Source organism: Perna viridis, chromosome 4 (assembly GCF_037379345.1).
Source record: "Perna viridis isolate PV_CMFRI_1.1 ecotype Kerala chromosome 4, ASM3737934v1, whole genome shotgun sequence".
NCBI classification, from domain to species: domain Eukaryota; kingdom Metazoa; phylum Mollusca; class Bivalvia; order Mytilida; family Mytilidae; genus Perna; species Perna viridis.
The window spans coordinates 31,020,900-31,038,758 of NC_142448.1; the positions used below are offsets into that span (position 1 = coordinate 31,020,900).

The following is a 17,859-nucleotide window of genomic DNA, read 5'->3' on the forward strand; positions in this document are numbered from 1 at the left end:
TTTGACAGATATGCAACCATGTCAACTTAATAATAAAATACAGAGAATTATATACATGTTCAAATATTAACAAACATTGATAGGAAAAGGGGGTTAACTGATCTAAAATTTCACATTAACCCATTAATTCATAATTGATACAAATGGGCATTATGTAAAAATTACTGACTCCTTTTTTATATACACAAAATGGAATGTATTAAAATGAAATCTACTTGTACAAACAAAATACAAGCCGCCGAAAAAGTTAATTTTGTCCTTTAAATACAGTGCGACATTATGATATCGAAGTACTTTTCGAAAACAGAAAAGCTACTAAGTAAACGTATTACATGGACTAAAAGTCTTTCTTAGTTTTTACATGTTCTAGGTATGTATGATGTCATAGTCGGGAATTAATCCATTATCCGTTAAATAATAGAACTAATTAGCAAATGAATTAATAATCCCGTTATGTCCATGTGATATCTCACGTGTTACTATTAATCATGTTGATTTAAACATATGGTCATTTCACCGTAAAATGTTTTAATTTCTTTTCTTTTTTCTTATCTGTTGTTTTATGCTAGCGGCTATTTTTTCAGTTTAAATCACAAATCAATTTTCTTTTATTTGACTTAAAAGTGAGTTTGAATAATTACGTCAAATTTCATGCCTGATTACATTGTAATTTAATGCGATGACTATAGACTTTCAAGTGTAAAAGATACTTTTGAAATATACCAGAACCTCGGAAGCGAGACCAAGAATTGTGCGAATAATTAGTATTGTGCTTTCCTGGTCAACTGGTACCAAAAATATGTTTCGTACTGTGCTTTGCTAGCCAAGAGAGAAATGAGAAAAAAATAATTTCAAAGAATTTTTTTTCTCCGAAATAATATAAAAAAGATGGATTCAAGCAGTCGATATTTTAAAATACGGATATCTTTTTGTATCATTTCTGTAATTGGATTAGTGCTGAACCTGGCTGCATTCGCTACGGTGAAATGGACAATACATGATAACAGAGATGAAGGGCTTTGGCAAATTAGTTACGTGCATGATTGGCAAGAACAGTTTTCGTTATGGCCAGACCATTTAAAAACGGGTAAGTTTGAACTTAACCATGGTGGACAAGAAAAATTTTAGTTTTGGTCAGACCACTTGAAAACGGGTAAGTCTCAACTTAACCATAATGGGCAAGAACAGTTTTCATTGTGGCCAAACCACTTAAAAAACACAGATAAGTCTGAACTTAACCATGATGGGCAAGAACGATTTTCGTAGTGACCAGGTCACTTAAAATATGTAATTCTGAACCAAACCTAGCGTATCCTTAAATTAAGGAGACAAAAGGCCTATATATACTAAAATTTTGTGCATAAATATTATTTATCCCAATACAAATCCGATTTGTACAGCTACAGATCTTTTGCAGTTTCATTGTATGGGTCAAATTCAAGATCGACTTTCCATTTTTAGTTATGATCATTTTTGTCTTAAGCTAAAAAAATATTGAAAAAAATCTAGGCCTAAAGGCAGCAATATCTAGTAAATCACCAACAGTTGCCTCTTAGAATTCGGCATTGTAGTTCAGTTTAGAAAGTCGTGAAACTGTATGTTAGTGAATTGGTTTGATATATAACCACCAATTATCCAGCAAAGTATGATTCACGTGCTTTTTGAACACAAAATTTGAAAAAAAAATAACAAAAAGAAAAAAACAAAACAAAACAAAACAAAACAAAAAACAAACAAACAAACAAACAAACAAAAAATGAAAAACATATCCCCGTAAAAACCCACAGATGTAATGCTTTTTCGCCAAGAGCTGTTGAATTACATGTATAAATAGAAAATTTTATCGCACATGCCAACAACGCTTATCCATCAATCAAATTCACCCATGAAATTTCTGACACTAAAATTACATTTTTGGATACTTCTATGTCTGTAATAGACGGTCAAATGTCAACAGTTCTTTAAAGCAAACCAACTGATAGTCACCAATACTTGTTTCCCAATAGTTGCCATCCAAAACATTGTACCAAAAGCATACCATACAATCAGGCACTCCGAATTCGGTGCATTTCATCATCTGACGATTCCTCATTCAAACGTCTGGATGAACTCCGTGTGGCTACATATCAACATACGGAGATCGGGGAATTGAACATGCTAACTACATCAGCCGAAATGATCTCCTCGAGTACAAACACAAGAAAAAGAACAAAAGGGTACCTTTTGTGCTGACTTACCATCAAGCCTTTGGGAAAACTCTCGCAGCTACTTCATTCAAATTGGGAAGCCATTCAAAAACATCCTAATCTCTCCAAAGTCTTTTCCGAGGCACCTGTTCTGGCATTCCGTGAAACCTACGAGTCTAAGAGATGCCCTGGTAAGAGCAGAGATTTAATTTCAACTCAAACAAAATACAACGGGCCAGTGTCAACTATGTGGAGATAAAAGATGTAAGACTTGTAAGATACTGCACACCCAACTGGAAAGGAATACGTCATTTTTGCAACGTGAATTGCAAAACCGAAAACACCATATACCTTCTCCAGTGCGATGTGGTGTGTATTACTTTGGCAAAATAGAACTACCTTTCAACAGGCGTATGAATGGTTATCGCAGTGACTACAAATGTAAACCAGACCTTCCTCTAAGTCGCCATCTTAGATCTGCCGGACACACCCAGGAGGATCTCCACAACATTGTTGTTACGATCATAGATCATAAAAAACAATTGGTCAAAAAGTAAAAGAGTGTCCCGGGAAAGCTTTTGGATGAAAAAATTACAAACAATTTCTTCAGATGGAATTAACGAGATAAAAATAATTCATTGTTAATAGGTTCTGGTCTTAAGCTGGTACAGCACTATGCTATACATCAATACGCCTTACTGCTACAATCTGACTTTTCTTAATTCTTTTCCACATTTAATTCATTTCTAGTTTTTGATAAAAACACCATTTGCTTATGTGTGCCTTTGATAAAGGTACAATCACCCACAGCGTGATTCAGCTTCAGAATCAATGTTTGGATCTTGAACTTTGTTAGTGTAATGCTGAAGAAGGATATCGGTTATCCGAAATATTCAATGTAAATTTTACCATAAGTTGGTGATGTTGAACATATTTAGATGTTTATATATTTCTGTACCTGTGTACAGGTATAATATTTTTTAAAATTTTATTATTTTTTTTTTTTGGGGGGGGGGAGGCAGCTGCAGCCAGCCATGGGGTGTGAGGCTTTCTTCGACCGATGGGTGGCCTTGAACTGACATTTTTCATCCCGGTGTGGTTGTTGTCTCACTGCCATATTCACCAGTTCCTTTTTCGTTATATTAGGCGGAGCATAACTATTCTCTCACAATTTAAGCTTCTGTTTGCCTTCAGTTGCTACGCAGACATTTCTCATATATGCACGTACTAAGTAATTATACTTACTCAATCTTAATCCCAAAAACATACATGTATTTGTGCCAATGTGAAGAAAACCACACTAACTACTTTTCAGAAAACAATTATAGTTGTGTATTTAAGACATTAGAATATAAGATCTAAGATCTGCTGTGTTCATAAAAAAATATGAAACTAATTCGAAAATATTTTAAACAAGTAAATCTAATTATTGCATTTAAAAACTTGACAGTTGACGTGATCCACACTTCACTTGATAACATACGGAAGCGTACTAAGAACAATACAATACATACGAACATTTTAAAAACTCGAAATTTTCGACTTTTTATAAACTTCAGTTTGATTGGCGAGAGCCAATGACTTAGTACTAAGTCTTATTCTTTTTTATCGTTTATTATACAAAATGCTATACAGAGTATAGGTTTATTGACATGGCTGGATTAATACAGCGCACATGAAATATTAACACGTACATGTAAATTAACAAAGTGAGATATAAAATGCAATATAACAAACTACAAAGTAGTGTAAGTAATAGCAGTTCATAAATATAACAAGTAAACTCTTGTACAGAAAGTAACTTTGGATTTGAAAAGCTCTATAAATGAATATTCCAAGGATGCATAATTGTTTAAATTCTAAATTAAACAACTGCTGAGATTAGTAAACAAAAGGTTTTTATTTTTAAAAACAAGGTTTAGTGCATCTTTCTTAAACCTTGATAAAAAGGACATAAAAGTATATGATGAAATTTATCTTCAATATCACTATTTAAACGTTGACAAACACGCAAGCTCTAATAGCAAATATATGAGAAGATATTAATCTCATCTTGGTTAAGAAATTCTTTTACAATGTACATACATTTACATTTACATGATGTAGTTTTACAACCTCGAGGAATCTTTTTCGTATACCATGATTAACCACAGTATAACTTATATATAGATATGGTTGAAGACAACACGTAGAAATCATATAATTGTTAGCGACTTCTTGCACTCGTAATTCGTATATGATTTGCATAACTATAAATTAGTATACCACCTTACGCTGCTGATCGTTGCCGTAGAACAGTCAATTCTAGCTTCATACGAGATCAAAATGTACTTCTTAAATACTTTATGTGTACATCTTTACTAGGTGTGTTTTAGTTTGATGAGAGCAGGAAGTTGACATTAACAGATAAAATGATCGGTTAGCATTGAACTTTCTGTAATATAGCTGAGAAACGCCTATTAAAATCTCCGAGTTGTTTTGATTGAGAAACATTCGGGTCATCATGGTTACGAATGCACCCGATTATAAATAGAGCATATCGCTATGCTTGAAGTTTTCCGATTGAAGAACTGTTACGTTACACAACAAAGTTCAAAGTTCAAAAGCAAGTCGGCTCATGTAAAACATCATAACACTAGCTGTTACATGTATGAGCTTTTACAACCCAGTTGCTAGTAATGTACAAGTGTACGGTATGTCAAAAGATGTGAAATGGAAAAGAACATGAATGTATATTATTAATCAACCTTAAATCTTCAGGTTTTATTCAGCTCATTAAAATTTGTGCTTTTTTTTTAATTCTGAATCAAGTCCATACATTTATATTGAGAAAATCTCTGACTGACTGGGAGTTTAGTTTGGTAAAACGTTGAGTTCGCCTGGATTGAAAGCAAGCTAAAATCAGTGGCATAGAATAATTAAAGATCAGCGACTTTGAAGACCTCAATCTGTGATTATACAATGAACATTTATTAGCAGTACTTAAGTCTGCATTCTTGTAAATACAAGTGTTAGTACTTTGTTAGTACTTAGCAACCAGAAGGTAATTAAATAATAATAGAATACTTAATTGGATAGAGTGAATAACCAAAATATTATTTTGCCGAAGAACACCTAGATTTGACGAGTGTGCGGGATCTTGTTCTGAGCACGAGTTAAATCCTCAAGCGTTCTTGGATGAGTGGTCATATTTTGGTTATTCACGATAAACTATTGATTATCCTATTTATTATATAGATTTTCTTAATAATTTTTCAATATTTTTAACATGAATTTTAAATTTTGCAATTGGCGGATTGATATCAAAGTTGTGATGTTTCGGCGGGAGAAAGTCCGGGAGTGAAATTACTGAATTTATTTCACAGTGTGAATGATCGAATTTATTACACTGGGAACATTTGATAAAGCACTGCTATCTGTATACAATAAAGGGCATTAATGGAACCTCAATGGAACAATTGATACCCCGTCACGTAATGGTGAAGAAAGAGAACGGCACTATGTCCTAAATGACATTATTAAAAAACAAAAAAAAAAAACAAACAAACAAACAAACAAACAAACAAACCAAAACAAAAACAAACTAAATTTTAGATTTCGTGGAATCAAGTTCAGCCCGTTTTTTTTTTTATTGTACTAAGCAGTCGTGCAAGATTTCCAAAATACAAATCATCGATCCGTTCTCATGACATCATCCGGGGAGGTCGGGGGGGGGGAGGGGGGGCTTGCAACTTCTTGGAGTGTATCACATAATACCTAAGCTCTTCGTTTTGCGGTGTATGAAAAAAAGTAGTTTTCTATGCACAGATAATGAATATTTATCCATTTTACAATGAAACGCAACATTAGATGTCGTTGAATTGACATTCATAATTCTTTTTTAAAACTCTAAATGATTTTTTTTACATCCTGTGCATTGTGAAAACCCCATTTCTTAGATCCAAATCACAATAAACTATTCACATACTTGACAAACAATGATAACAAAGTTTTATTATTGAAGGAAATGTTATTAACGTTTAAGAAACTAGTGACATGAAAATTTCCGTTGTAGTTGTGTTAAGCACCTTCATAAATAGATACATTGATTGACGTCGTTATACAACAATTTGTCATGATTTTTTTTATTTCACCACCATTTCTAAACTACAATTTTCGCGTTGCTACAGATTTACAGACTTGGACTATAAATTTAAAGACAAAGCATCGAAATAGATAGTACGAAAATTAAAAACAGATTTTTTTTTTATTTTTTGAGGTAGAAAAGAGTCTCTCCAATTACAATAGATACGATATAAATATTGCTAAAATTCGTGAACCACCTAATTAATGTTTATTGTGCAAAGTGAAGTAAGCGTGACGACCAAACAACCATTTCAGCAACCCCCAGTTTTTAGTGGCGTCCGAGTTGCTCGTTTACTTTTGTTGCTTTGTACTAGTTTTTTTTTTGGGGTTACTTTATGTTCTTTGTTGTGTGTCTGGTCTTTGTTCCTGGATTATATTCTTTTGATTCCGCTGGAATCTTGGTTTCCTTGATTACTCTTTAAAAAAGGTGTAGTTGCTACATGTACCATACAAATATGAACTGAAAAGATCGGCATGTAAATGGTGATACTAAAGCGTATAGTGCTGCGGACGGCTAAGGATTTTTCTAACTTTAATGGGCCTAGAAGATACACGGCTATATCATATGCCAATGGAAAGATAAATCAATGTATACACATAGTTTTTGAATATCGTTTTTTTCTAACTGAAAAGTGGTAATTTTTTTTCGCTATTTTGCATTAATTAGAGGAGGGAGTCAAAGATCAATCGACCCCAATACACTTTGATAAGTGATTTAAGTGAAATCGTTCATTGTAGACATCGGAAAACAAGTAACATGTAAAGATCATATGTATAGAATTAAAAACAATGTAAAAAAGAACTTTTTCCGACAAAAGTTGACTATTTAATCATAGAACAAAATTGCCCCTAAAATTGGTTGCATTTTAGTGCATTTTCAATGATTAAGGGATAATAAGATATCGTGGAATATTACAATGTATGTCTAAGTAAATTTTACTGAATAACAAATAAAATAAACACAACGTTCTCGGTTTGATCTGCAACATGGACTTTGCTAAATGAGTTTGAAGTTGCAAATTTTCACATATTTAAACTATTAATTGTACTAAAATTGTATAACACGGAATCGTTTCCGGACGATTTGTCTAGTTTTCGGTCTGTTTTATGAAGAGAGACACGTGTAATATCTAGTCTGTTTTACGTTTTGATGAAAAGACTTGAGGTTTTGAGATTTATTTTTGTACATACAAAAATCATGCATATTTTTTGTTGTTGCATTTGTCTTTATGTGCTTGGACTTCAAATAAAACGTTAAAGATTTAACCATGAATCAGGGATTCTCAAACGAAAAATGCGACTCGGGGGTTCATGATTAGGCTGGATTTCGTAATAAATTTGACAATACATAAACTGTGAACTTTGAACTTTTCATGGAAGCATGTGCAAACATGTACATGCATGTTGTCACAATATTTATGTCTTATGATGTTTAACTGTGCGCCAGGCTGATGCTTGTAATGCAATATCCACTAGAGTGGCAGATCCACACTGTGAAAAGAGGGTGCTAGCCGGGATTTCTCAGAAAAGGGTGTGTGTGCTAGGATATTATTTACCGTTTTTTGTCAATTTTACACATGAAAATGACAAATTTTCCAATAAGAAAGGGGAGTGCCGATCCCATGCACCCCCTCTGGATCGGCCGCTGCTGTAAACGGATTATACTAAACGAGTCGATAAAAACAAACCAGATTCCTGTAAAACTTCTGGCGCAATAAGAAGAAAGAAGTTCAGATGCAATAAAAACTTCTAAGATTTTTTACCTCTCAAAAAGACTCCAGTTTTGGTAGCCGTATGAACAGGACACAATGGTAACATAGTTGTTATAGAATATTAGTTCAAAGGTAACATCATTGTCCAGGCCAGGGGCGGATCAAGACTATTAAAATAGGAAGGCTATGATCAAGACTTTTGAAAACAGGGGATGCAATCTATGGTTTGCTATATTTACTGTTTATAAACTTACTTTTTTTGCGATGTAAACATACATGCACAGAGCAGTTGTAGTAAGTGGTTTGTGCATTGAATTGTGCGTTACTTCTGTTGTCGTATCTTGACATGGTAGAAAAGTTGTTTTGAACATTTACAATGTCATAATATCAATTTTCGGGCAGCTTTATCTTGTCTGTCTGCTTCACGCAAAGAATAAATAGGTGAGCCACTTTATGGTTCACTCTAATGCTGATTTGTTATAATCTAAATACCAATAAGAATTAAACTGAATATGGGATCACAACTGTAAAAGCATATTCGCTACCATAGGGTTACGGTCTTGCCCCTTCCCTTCACGCAATGGGAGGGGGAGGGCAGGACCGTAACACTTGCCTAACGAAGATGCTGTAAAATCTAGGAATCGGAAATAAGCCATTCATAACTTGGAAACTTTTCATCGGTCTATATGATAGTAAAGGACAATTTTATTTGAAATAATCCATTTACAAAAAAAATCTTTGTAACATTTTCTTTTTCACCGTCATATACTAGATTACTTTTAAGCAATGCCAGAGTTTTCATCCTTCGTTTAAACCGGAATGACATCATTTATGCAAGAACAGATCGACGGGCGCTTAAGAAAAATCTGAGAAAAGGCTTTCTAATTAATATCCTATTAACGAACCTGGTCCAACCCAAGTTTTTGTTATTAAGCCTGGCTTGCTAATTCATTCTTTAAATTATGTATGTTTTTCTTATGACTATTTTTGTATTTTTGGTTCTTTGTCTTGACTGTGAATATCCTATTCTTCAATCCAATTTCCTCAAAACGAAAATTGTTGAGCGGTCGATTATTGAATGACAGAAAAAAATAGGTCAAACTTTTATTTATCTGCTCAAAGACCACTTAAAATATTGACCAAGTCAAAAACAAGTTACTTTGGATAACGTTCATGCTTTTCTGCTGTTCCAACAGTTCGAAAACAGAACAAGTTGTCCGGAAAATGATTTCGTACTTTACAATTTTAGTATAATTAGTCGTTAAAATATGTGAAAATTTGCAACTTCAAACACATTTTGTAAAGCTCATGTTGCAGATCGAATCGAGAACGTTGTGTTTATTTTATTGTTATTCATTCAATTTGACATGCAGTTTGTATGACACAATTTTTCAGAAAAAGTGGTTTACCGATCTGGGAATCATTGTCATGGACAAACTTTTTGGGGTACTCGACTGCTACTCTGAAAGATACAGACGATTGATGAATTTGAATGGTCAAATTGACAAATCAAGCAACATAAATTGACGATTCTCTGCCAAGATTTGAGTCCGTAAAATAATGATAAAAGTGAAATGACTCAATCAAGACATTTCGAGTTAGTTAAAAGAAAAAAAATGGGTTTATAAAAGTCGAAATTTCCAATTTTCATAACATCCATGGCTTATACACCTACATGGATTGAATACAAGACAAATGACGCCAAATGAGCTTGGAATCAAACTTACAACCGAAACACCTTTGTACGTAGATGATACACGACGTTTGAAATCAACGTGATATTTATTGATTTCCAATTGTAAACTTCCCCTTCCTCAATGGCAATATACCAACAATCCTAGCCTATACATTTCACAGTTGACCTGTTATTGTAATTCGTGTGATTCATACACTGCCTTTCTTAGTAAAGCGAAATAGTCAAATAAGCTTCGATGACATGGATTATTATGTTCATTTTTTCTTGATATCACCACTATGTAAGTGTAATGGACGTCATCACAATTTAATTGACAAATATTAATGGCCAAAGGCCCCCCCTTCATAGATATACATATAGCCTTTATGTACATGTAACGTTTGATACATTTTGTAGAAGACATTATTTTAAGTAGCACTCCAGATAAGCATCATGCAAAATGTGATTCATGGCTTGAAAGCCTACATACTTTTATTTCTGATATTTTACTTAAAATGTTATTGTAAACAGAAATTAATTTAACTATTGTACTAAGGAGATAAAAATGTAGAAATGTATTGCAGAATTTAAAATTAAATGAGATAACTCTGTAAATGACACTTAAATACAATAGAAACTGTTGGATTTTCCATGTGGATACCTCTTTAGAGCAGACAGATTGGAATTATACATTTCATCATATAGACCTATAAAGTAACTTAATATCAAAAATAAAAATGTGTAGCCTTTTTTTGTGGAAAGGGGGTGGGGGTAATCACATATTACAGAATTTGCATGATTCTTACACGGAATGGTACTTAACCTTTTGATTCAGCTGATACTCAGAGCTATAATTAGTTCAACAGGAAAGCAGATATTTAAGTCCTTGTAAGTTTTTAATTTCTTTTACAGCTAAACTCCAGATAGCACAAGTGTTCGGGAGCATCGGATTGGCGTTCTACATTCTTTTTGTACTGTCTAGTGCACTTAGCATATTTTGGACGAAAAAATGGAAATTTGCCAGGTTAATAAAATTTTCAGTTGTGGTTTTTGCAGGACTAGCAGGTATTTATAAGATATAATTATAGTGATACAAAGTGTAGTAATTCATTACATAATTCAAAGGTCTCCGTTTATTAATTTATCATTAAGTGTCACTACACAATGAAATATTATGCATTCTATTTTAGTGTTATCTCTGGTTATTATTAGCCGTTTTTGTTTTGTTTTGTACATTCACAAGTCGTTCGTTCTACTACCATTTCCTCAATGATAAGAAATCAAGTTGATAAATAAAATGCTCATGTCGTATGCATATATTATAGATAAGGTCAGACAAATCAATCAAGCGTGTTTCTATTCTTTTTGTTCTGATGCTTATAGATTCAAAAGTTTTATGATTTGGAAATCAGGTGTGGACGTACAATTGAATATTAATGACAAAAATCGTATTTTTTAGCGTTTGGTGTTATCGCCTGTTTGGTTATTTACAAAGTCGACCGAGAAAGTAAGAATTCGACTTTATCATCATCATGGTTTCTTGCTTTGGTCAGTGCTGTGATCGCTATCGTTGCTGCACCTTTTTACTTCATAGACGCATTGAGAACCATTGAACAAAAGGAAAAAACAACAGATAAGAAAACAATAAACAACATACCACCATTTGAACAAGTACAGCCTATGCGTTTTTCTCAGGGGAGGTCATTTAATGATTCAGATGAAGTGTCAAATATAAAAAGTACAAGACCGCCACTTTTGAACGAGTTAAAGAGGTACAGGACATCTTTCCTACATCCACCTCCTAAACCACCGAAAAACACGGTAATAACAGAAAAAGAAATCGAGTCATTGCCCTTACCACCATCGCTCACCAAGCTGGATCTTTATGATAAAGGAGAAACTGAGGGTCACCCATCTCCTGCACCTCCACCGAACAAAACTGACACTGATAGTGGAATTTCAGGAGATGACGTAAGCAGGAGCTCAAAATGGTCGTCAGAATCTCAAAAGAATGAAGACAATGGACATAGCGTGTTTAAATTTCATAAGACAAACACTATACACAAATACGGCAAAACGTTTTTGAAGATTCAAAACGAGAAGGCGGACGAAAAGCTTCCTCCGGTTATGATGATAATGCCCGGAAATGACGTAGAAGAAACCGAGGAAGACAAAGCGCGTCGAAGCTTGGATTTACAACAACAATTAAAGTTAGAAGAAGAAGAGGCACGAACAAATTATAATGTTTATTTCGACGAAACGAAAATAGAGACAATTACATTGGACAATACGAAAATAAATGTACCTGGTAATCCCAAAAAGAAAGTCAAACAGACCAAAAGTGAAAAACAAAAGTCCGAATTGCAAAAGAAGCGACAATCGGAGATAACAGGAGCTTATGAAAGTACTACGAAAAAGGAAGAAAACAAAGACACGAAAGGAAACAAAAGTAATAAGAAGATAACAAATGAAAAATCGAAGAAAAGCTACTTCAAAAAGCAAAATAAAGGTGAGTCGAAAGAAAGATTGGAGAACGAAAGAAACATCGAGGAGAAAATAGGCGAAGACGATGACAAAGGCGATTCTGATTTATATAAATCGACAGAAGAAAACTGGGGACAATTTGCCCACCAAGATGCGCTAACTATTCACAACGTAGAGTGAAACATTATGGTACGAATCTGTAATATGTATTGTACCAATGCTATATCGTTTTGTGTGCTTTTCTTGTTTGACTCTTTACTTTCCAAACATTTTTATAGAGACTGAATAATGCTCAAAATATTATCATCACATGCGATATGTCATTTTTAAACGTTACTGTCTTGTTAAAATATTTTTGTAGGTTGTGTTTGTACTTATTATGTTATATGCTGTGTTATTAAATCTGTCTCAAATTATCCGGTTATGGTATCAATTGTATTTGTTTGAATTCTTGTCAAAAGCTGTGTCAAAGAGTTATCACGGGAATCAAGATTCTATCGGAAATCAGAAGAATGTAATCCAGGGACAAAGGCCAGACATGGAAAACAGACACACACAACAAAGAACATAAATTAGCCCAAAAAAAATCCAAAAAAATCTAGTACAAAGCAACAGAAGTAAATTATCAACTCAGACTTGGCTGTCGCGGTAACTTCACTTTTCAAAATCAACATTAATTAGGTCATTCTTGAATTTTTCACGAAAACAATACATACAAAGTAACAGAAGTAAATGAGCAACTCGGACTCCACTAAAAACTGGGAGCATGGACTGGGTGCATCGGTAGGTTACGCGTCCTCTGCTTTTCTGGAGACAACCTCCGAGGTGCTCATAAAAAAGTCAAGTCCAGGTTAGACGAAAGAGGGAAGAAAAACTACGACACGTTGAACAAATCGGTTTTCATGGAGCAGATGGACACACCATAACGATCCACCAGTTCATGATGACGACAATAAAGCTTCTGAAGCGGCGACTTCAATCTAAATGTCTGCATAATTACATGTACGTCGAGTTCTGGCATAACGAATGAGTTGTGATATGAAAACTCCATACGCAGGTGCTGAAGGGATGTCGCCACAGATGAAACTTTAGGGAAAGTTGACATTACGGAATGAAACGTCTTCGTGTTTGTCGTATATAGTTTGGTCAAAAGTTTTTCTTTATCATCGATCTCTAAGTTTAGGTCAAAATATCCTGTAGTATTTTTATCTCAAGTTCTTTGAGGTAGATGCGATGTATAACATTCCCGAAACTAGGATTGTTTATCGATAGTAGGTACGTCATCTATGAAACTGGGATTAAAGGATCTAGCTGAAAGATGTTCTTTCTTTTTGGATCAGATCAGCAGCTATAAAGTCGGCCTAATAAGTGAAGGAATAAGTCAGCTGGTGGAGGAGCACAATTTGTTCCCATTGGAATCCCGACCGCTTGTTGAAAAACGCATCCATCACACTGGACAAATATGTCGTCGATCAATTTCAAAATTCTCTTAGGTATATTTGGGAAGATGATTTGGAATTGTTTTTTTACAAAGTATGAAGAATCTCTACCAAGAACTACCTATATTTGTATCTAGGTGTACCGTCTTTTTTGAAGTAACAACGATGTATAATGTTTTTGGGTCAGGATTTTAACTGAGTATGGGGAAGTATTCTCACCTTGTCGGTTTAATTTGTTCGTACTTCCCCGTTTCATCATCGCCAGCAGTGGCAAGATTTGATACAAATCACATCCATACTCTAATTTCACATCACTTTCCGATTGGCACAAAACATTCAATTTTTTTATTTCTTTATTTGGAATTATCTTTATTAATGTAGTGACTCCGCTCAATGTCAACTTAAACTCTTTTTAGTACATGTATAAATTGTGTTTAAACATGTCAGAAACTCGAAAGAAAATCAACTGAATACCTGGTGATACACAATTATTGGAAATTGCGTAAAACCCAAGGATTTCTTTTAGAGTAAACACGTTGCGACAATGAAATGACGTCGATCTACTTTGATAAGATACAAACAATATTTAATAAAACCACACGTGGGTGTCATTGTCGTTAAACTGATTTAATTGTTAAATAATTAAACGACGATGAAGTTTTTGAAGAGTAACTCCATACAAGTACTATATTGTAGTACTATATTGTTTTATCTCAAGATTTTTCGAAATTTGTAATAGCCCAAAAATAATCATGGGAGAAAAAAAAGTTTTGACGGATTTCAAAAACAATCAAAGCGCCGACGGCGTTGAAACTCGGAAGTCATGGGATATTTATAGGTATTTTAAAATCCTTATTATCCGCTGGTGGAAAAGGTTTTTCTGTGTTTCCAAAAGATTAATTATTTACAACAGGATTAGCGCTTTCACCACTTTTAGAACTACACATCCACATAATACTAATGATTCAAGATTTCAATTTAAATTTCGTTTTCTTTTTTTTTCTTTTTTTATTTCGTTTTTATTTTGTTTCTCAACGTGTAATCTTGACAACCTAATTTTAGTTTTAAACGTAGACAATCACGTGGAATCCATGGATATGGATATCAAAGGCATTAATAAAATATTGTTCGAACTTATGAATATGTATTTGAATTTTTCTTTAACAATCAATCATGTAAACTATAATTTCAATCGTATACTGAAAAAAACGGGATATGTATTTATACGAAATGATTAATTTAATACATTTTAACATTCACTCGCCAGATCTCTTTCACGGCGGGAGTACTTTAAGGCGGTTATCAACCTGAAGTCTTTCCGGTTGATATCGGATGGTTTTATGACTCAGAAGACTTGTAATTATTATTAATTAAAATACATGTAAAATAACATAAGGAAAAAGACACAGTAAAAGAATGTATTTGAGAAATCATGAATGCATTCAATAAGAAGAAAAATTAAATAACATTTTGTAATAGTGCATAGTGACTGCTAGATCTATACCGATTTCATTTTGTACGGTTAAAACACTCTTTTTTTTAAAAACGAAAACAATCATCAATCTCACATAGAAATTTTCAATGAAACAATGTACTGTATCTAAATGTGTTTTTATTGGGTCAAATTGAATTTTTGTCTATGAAAAGGAATCATATTAAAATATATAGTCAGTCCTAATTCAAGATATATATAAATGTATATCTCTTATAATTGACCGATTTTCATGTATTTTTCTCAAAGCAGTTGAGTTACCAACATGCATATAAAGTAAAAGTCCCCCACCAGGATTCTGACCATAAGTAGGGCCGATTTCAAAAAAGTGTCCACATTTCCAGTTTTCATTGGAGTCTTAAGAAAAAAACTCCTATTGGCAAAGACTTGCAAAATTTTGTGGAAATTTGGGTTGATGAAAAGTACGACAATTTGAAACAAATCAGTTTAAATGGTGCGGATGGATACACCGTAGTGATACACGAGTTCATGATGTCGACCATAAAACTTCTATCGTGATGACTTCAATCTTGTAGCAACATAAGATTGCAGAAGCCTAATTGTAAGAAGTCTAGTGCGAAACAATAAGTCTGCGTATAGTTACAACAAGCTCTGGTATAACGTATGAGTTGTGATAATTATGAAAACTCCATACCCAGGTGCTGAAAGGATGTTGCCACATATGAAAGGAAAGTTGACCACACGGAATGAAAAGTCATCACGTTTGTCGTGTAGTTTGATTAATAGTTTTCCTTTACCATGGATCTATAAGAATAGGTCAAGAGAAGGTGCTGACTTTACAGTGTCTGCAGTATCCTTTATCTCAAGTTCTTTGGAGTAGATGCGATGTACCAAAATTTTCATCTAAAGGCAGTTAACGTTATGTAGCATATTACGACCATATTATTATGTAGTGTCCGTAGCATAACTGATTTGACAGTCGTACTCTGCATTAGTATACACCGGAAAGTTGGTCCGTTCTTAACATGCTACAATCCTAGCTACAATACGTGCTGAAAACAACAAAACAATATTTTCTCTTCCTGCTGCTCTCAGAAGATAGACACACGTTCAAAGTAAAGTTACATCAAAAATTCTCCTAATCATACATTTGTCAAAACAGTGAATAGTGGACTATCCATTTATATTTGCAAATTATGTTCGAGAAAAAAAAGATCGCAATTATACATGTATAATAAGGTTTAAGCACGGCAATATCAAGCAGATTGTATACCACCACATAATAGTTACTACAGACTGTAAAATTTCTTCATTTAGCTTTTTATCAATTTTATTACGATGACACACGACTCGGTGTTCAATAACTGTTTCCGCTGACTAATCATACCTTGCTAAAACTAAATGCGATATAATAGAAGGAGAGTCTTTATTTTTCATCACAATAAGATACTCCGTTTTACCTAGGGGTCTAGGTGGAGCGGAGATAGTCTCTTATCCCCGGCAGGGTATCAATACTGAAATCTGAGTGGTTAGCTACAGGTCGCTCAAAATCCCATATCCCCGGACGTTGCTAAGCCATATCCCGGTGGTTCCTAGACATTTCCCCGGGGAACATCACGCGCACAGCGTCGAAGATGGCAAAGCGATTTGCTTCACACACAGCGAGTGAAATCCTCGATAAAGGAGCCAAGAGCTTTGCACACAGCACCGGAAAGGCAAACAAAAGAGCAGCGAACTTGCTACGACAATTTCAACATTAACCAAAACAAATGAACATAAACTCCGATTTTAGCGCAATTTTTAATGATTGAATTATACAGTTTTTTTTTTGTAGAATTACTTGAAATTCCTCAATGAATGATTAATTCTGTAAACTCCATATATCCCGAGTAATTAAATGTCGTACCTTTTAAACGAATTAATCCTTTGATGCCATTAATTTGTCCTATTTTTCAGATTTCTTACGCACATGACTTTGCTTCGTCGTCATCATCGTCAATGGAATTCCTGACCTAGTTTAGTTTCGACGTCACATCTCTGACCCATGAACTTTTGAAGTCTGTGACGTAGCGCTCGAGATGTTGACCAGCAAAAACAACATTGTCGATTTATATTGTTATTTCATTAAAAACACCTTGTATTGGGCACCTGCACGATTGTTTTTTTCAAATTGCGTTACATGTTGTGTTGAAAATCCCTAGAAAATCGCCAGTTTAAGCTTGAAACCGGGGGTAAAATCGTTATCTACGTTTGTATCTGTAGATATGAAGGTTTTAAACCCTTCAGTACTACCGTACACCTTCGGCTTCGCCTCAGGATCTACTATAGTCGGCGTCACATAAATAACATACTGTTAAAATTTGAATAAAAATATTTTCTACGACTTTATTGACACCTACCTCGTTTAAATTGTCTTAAATGACTTGCTCATTCGTTTAGCCAAACGGCTTCTCCCTAAACATTGAATCGTTAAATTCCGGTCAGATTTTAATTCTAGGTGGCAATATTTACATTGTAAAAAGTCGGCCATGTTTACAGTGATCGGGTTGCTAGGAGATGTTGTTTACGTTTAAATGGTTTGTCCAAAAGCCGAAGAACCCAGAATGCAATTCGGCGTTATTTCGGATATCTCGGATTTATTTTACGCGAACAACGTATAATACCGAGAAGTTGATCAAGCAGACGATTGTCACCGGAGTTCGACGGGAACTTACGCACTTCGTTTGTAAACAAATCGTCCCGTAAAAACCAACATGGCGGATATTAGTATGGGATTTTCCCGTAA

At 34.1% G+C, this 17,859-nt stretch overlaps 1 protein-coding gene across 1 annotated transcript; it reads left to right on the forward strand.

Annotated features, from left to right (window-relative positions):
* The first annotated feature begins 699 nt into the window (after window positions 1-699).
* On the forward strand, window positions 700-12,596 carry LOC148619730 (uncharacterized). The gene is made up of 3 exons (XM_088579956.1): window positions 700-1,087; window positions 10,611-10,763; window positions 11,158-12,596. Exons 1-3 carry the CDS (start codon window positions 889-891, stop codon window positions 12,360-12,362), a joined length of 1,557 nt encoding a protein of 518 aa, XP_088436082.1. The 5' UTR covers window positions 700-888; the 3' UTR covers window positions 12,363-12,596.
* Window positions 12,597-17,859: the final 5,263 nt, after the last annotated feature.

Coding starts and splice junctions, on each gene's coding strand:
- LOC148619730 (XM_088579956.1), top strand. CDS start 889: ATGGATTCAAGCAGTCGATATTTTAAAATACGGATATCTTTTTGTATC. Junction 1,088..10,610: donor GCCAGACCATTTAAAAACGG/GTAAGTTTGAAC, acceptor TTTCTTTTACAG/CTAAACTCCAGATAGCACAA. Junction 10,764..11,157: donor GGTTTTTGCAGGACTAGCAG/GTATTTATAAGA, acceptor CGTATTTTTTAG/CGTTTGGTGTTATCGCCTGT.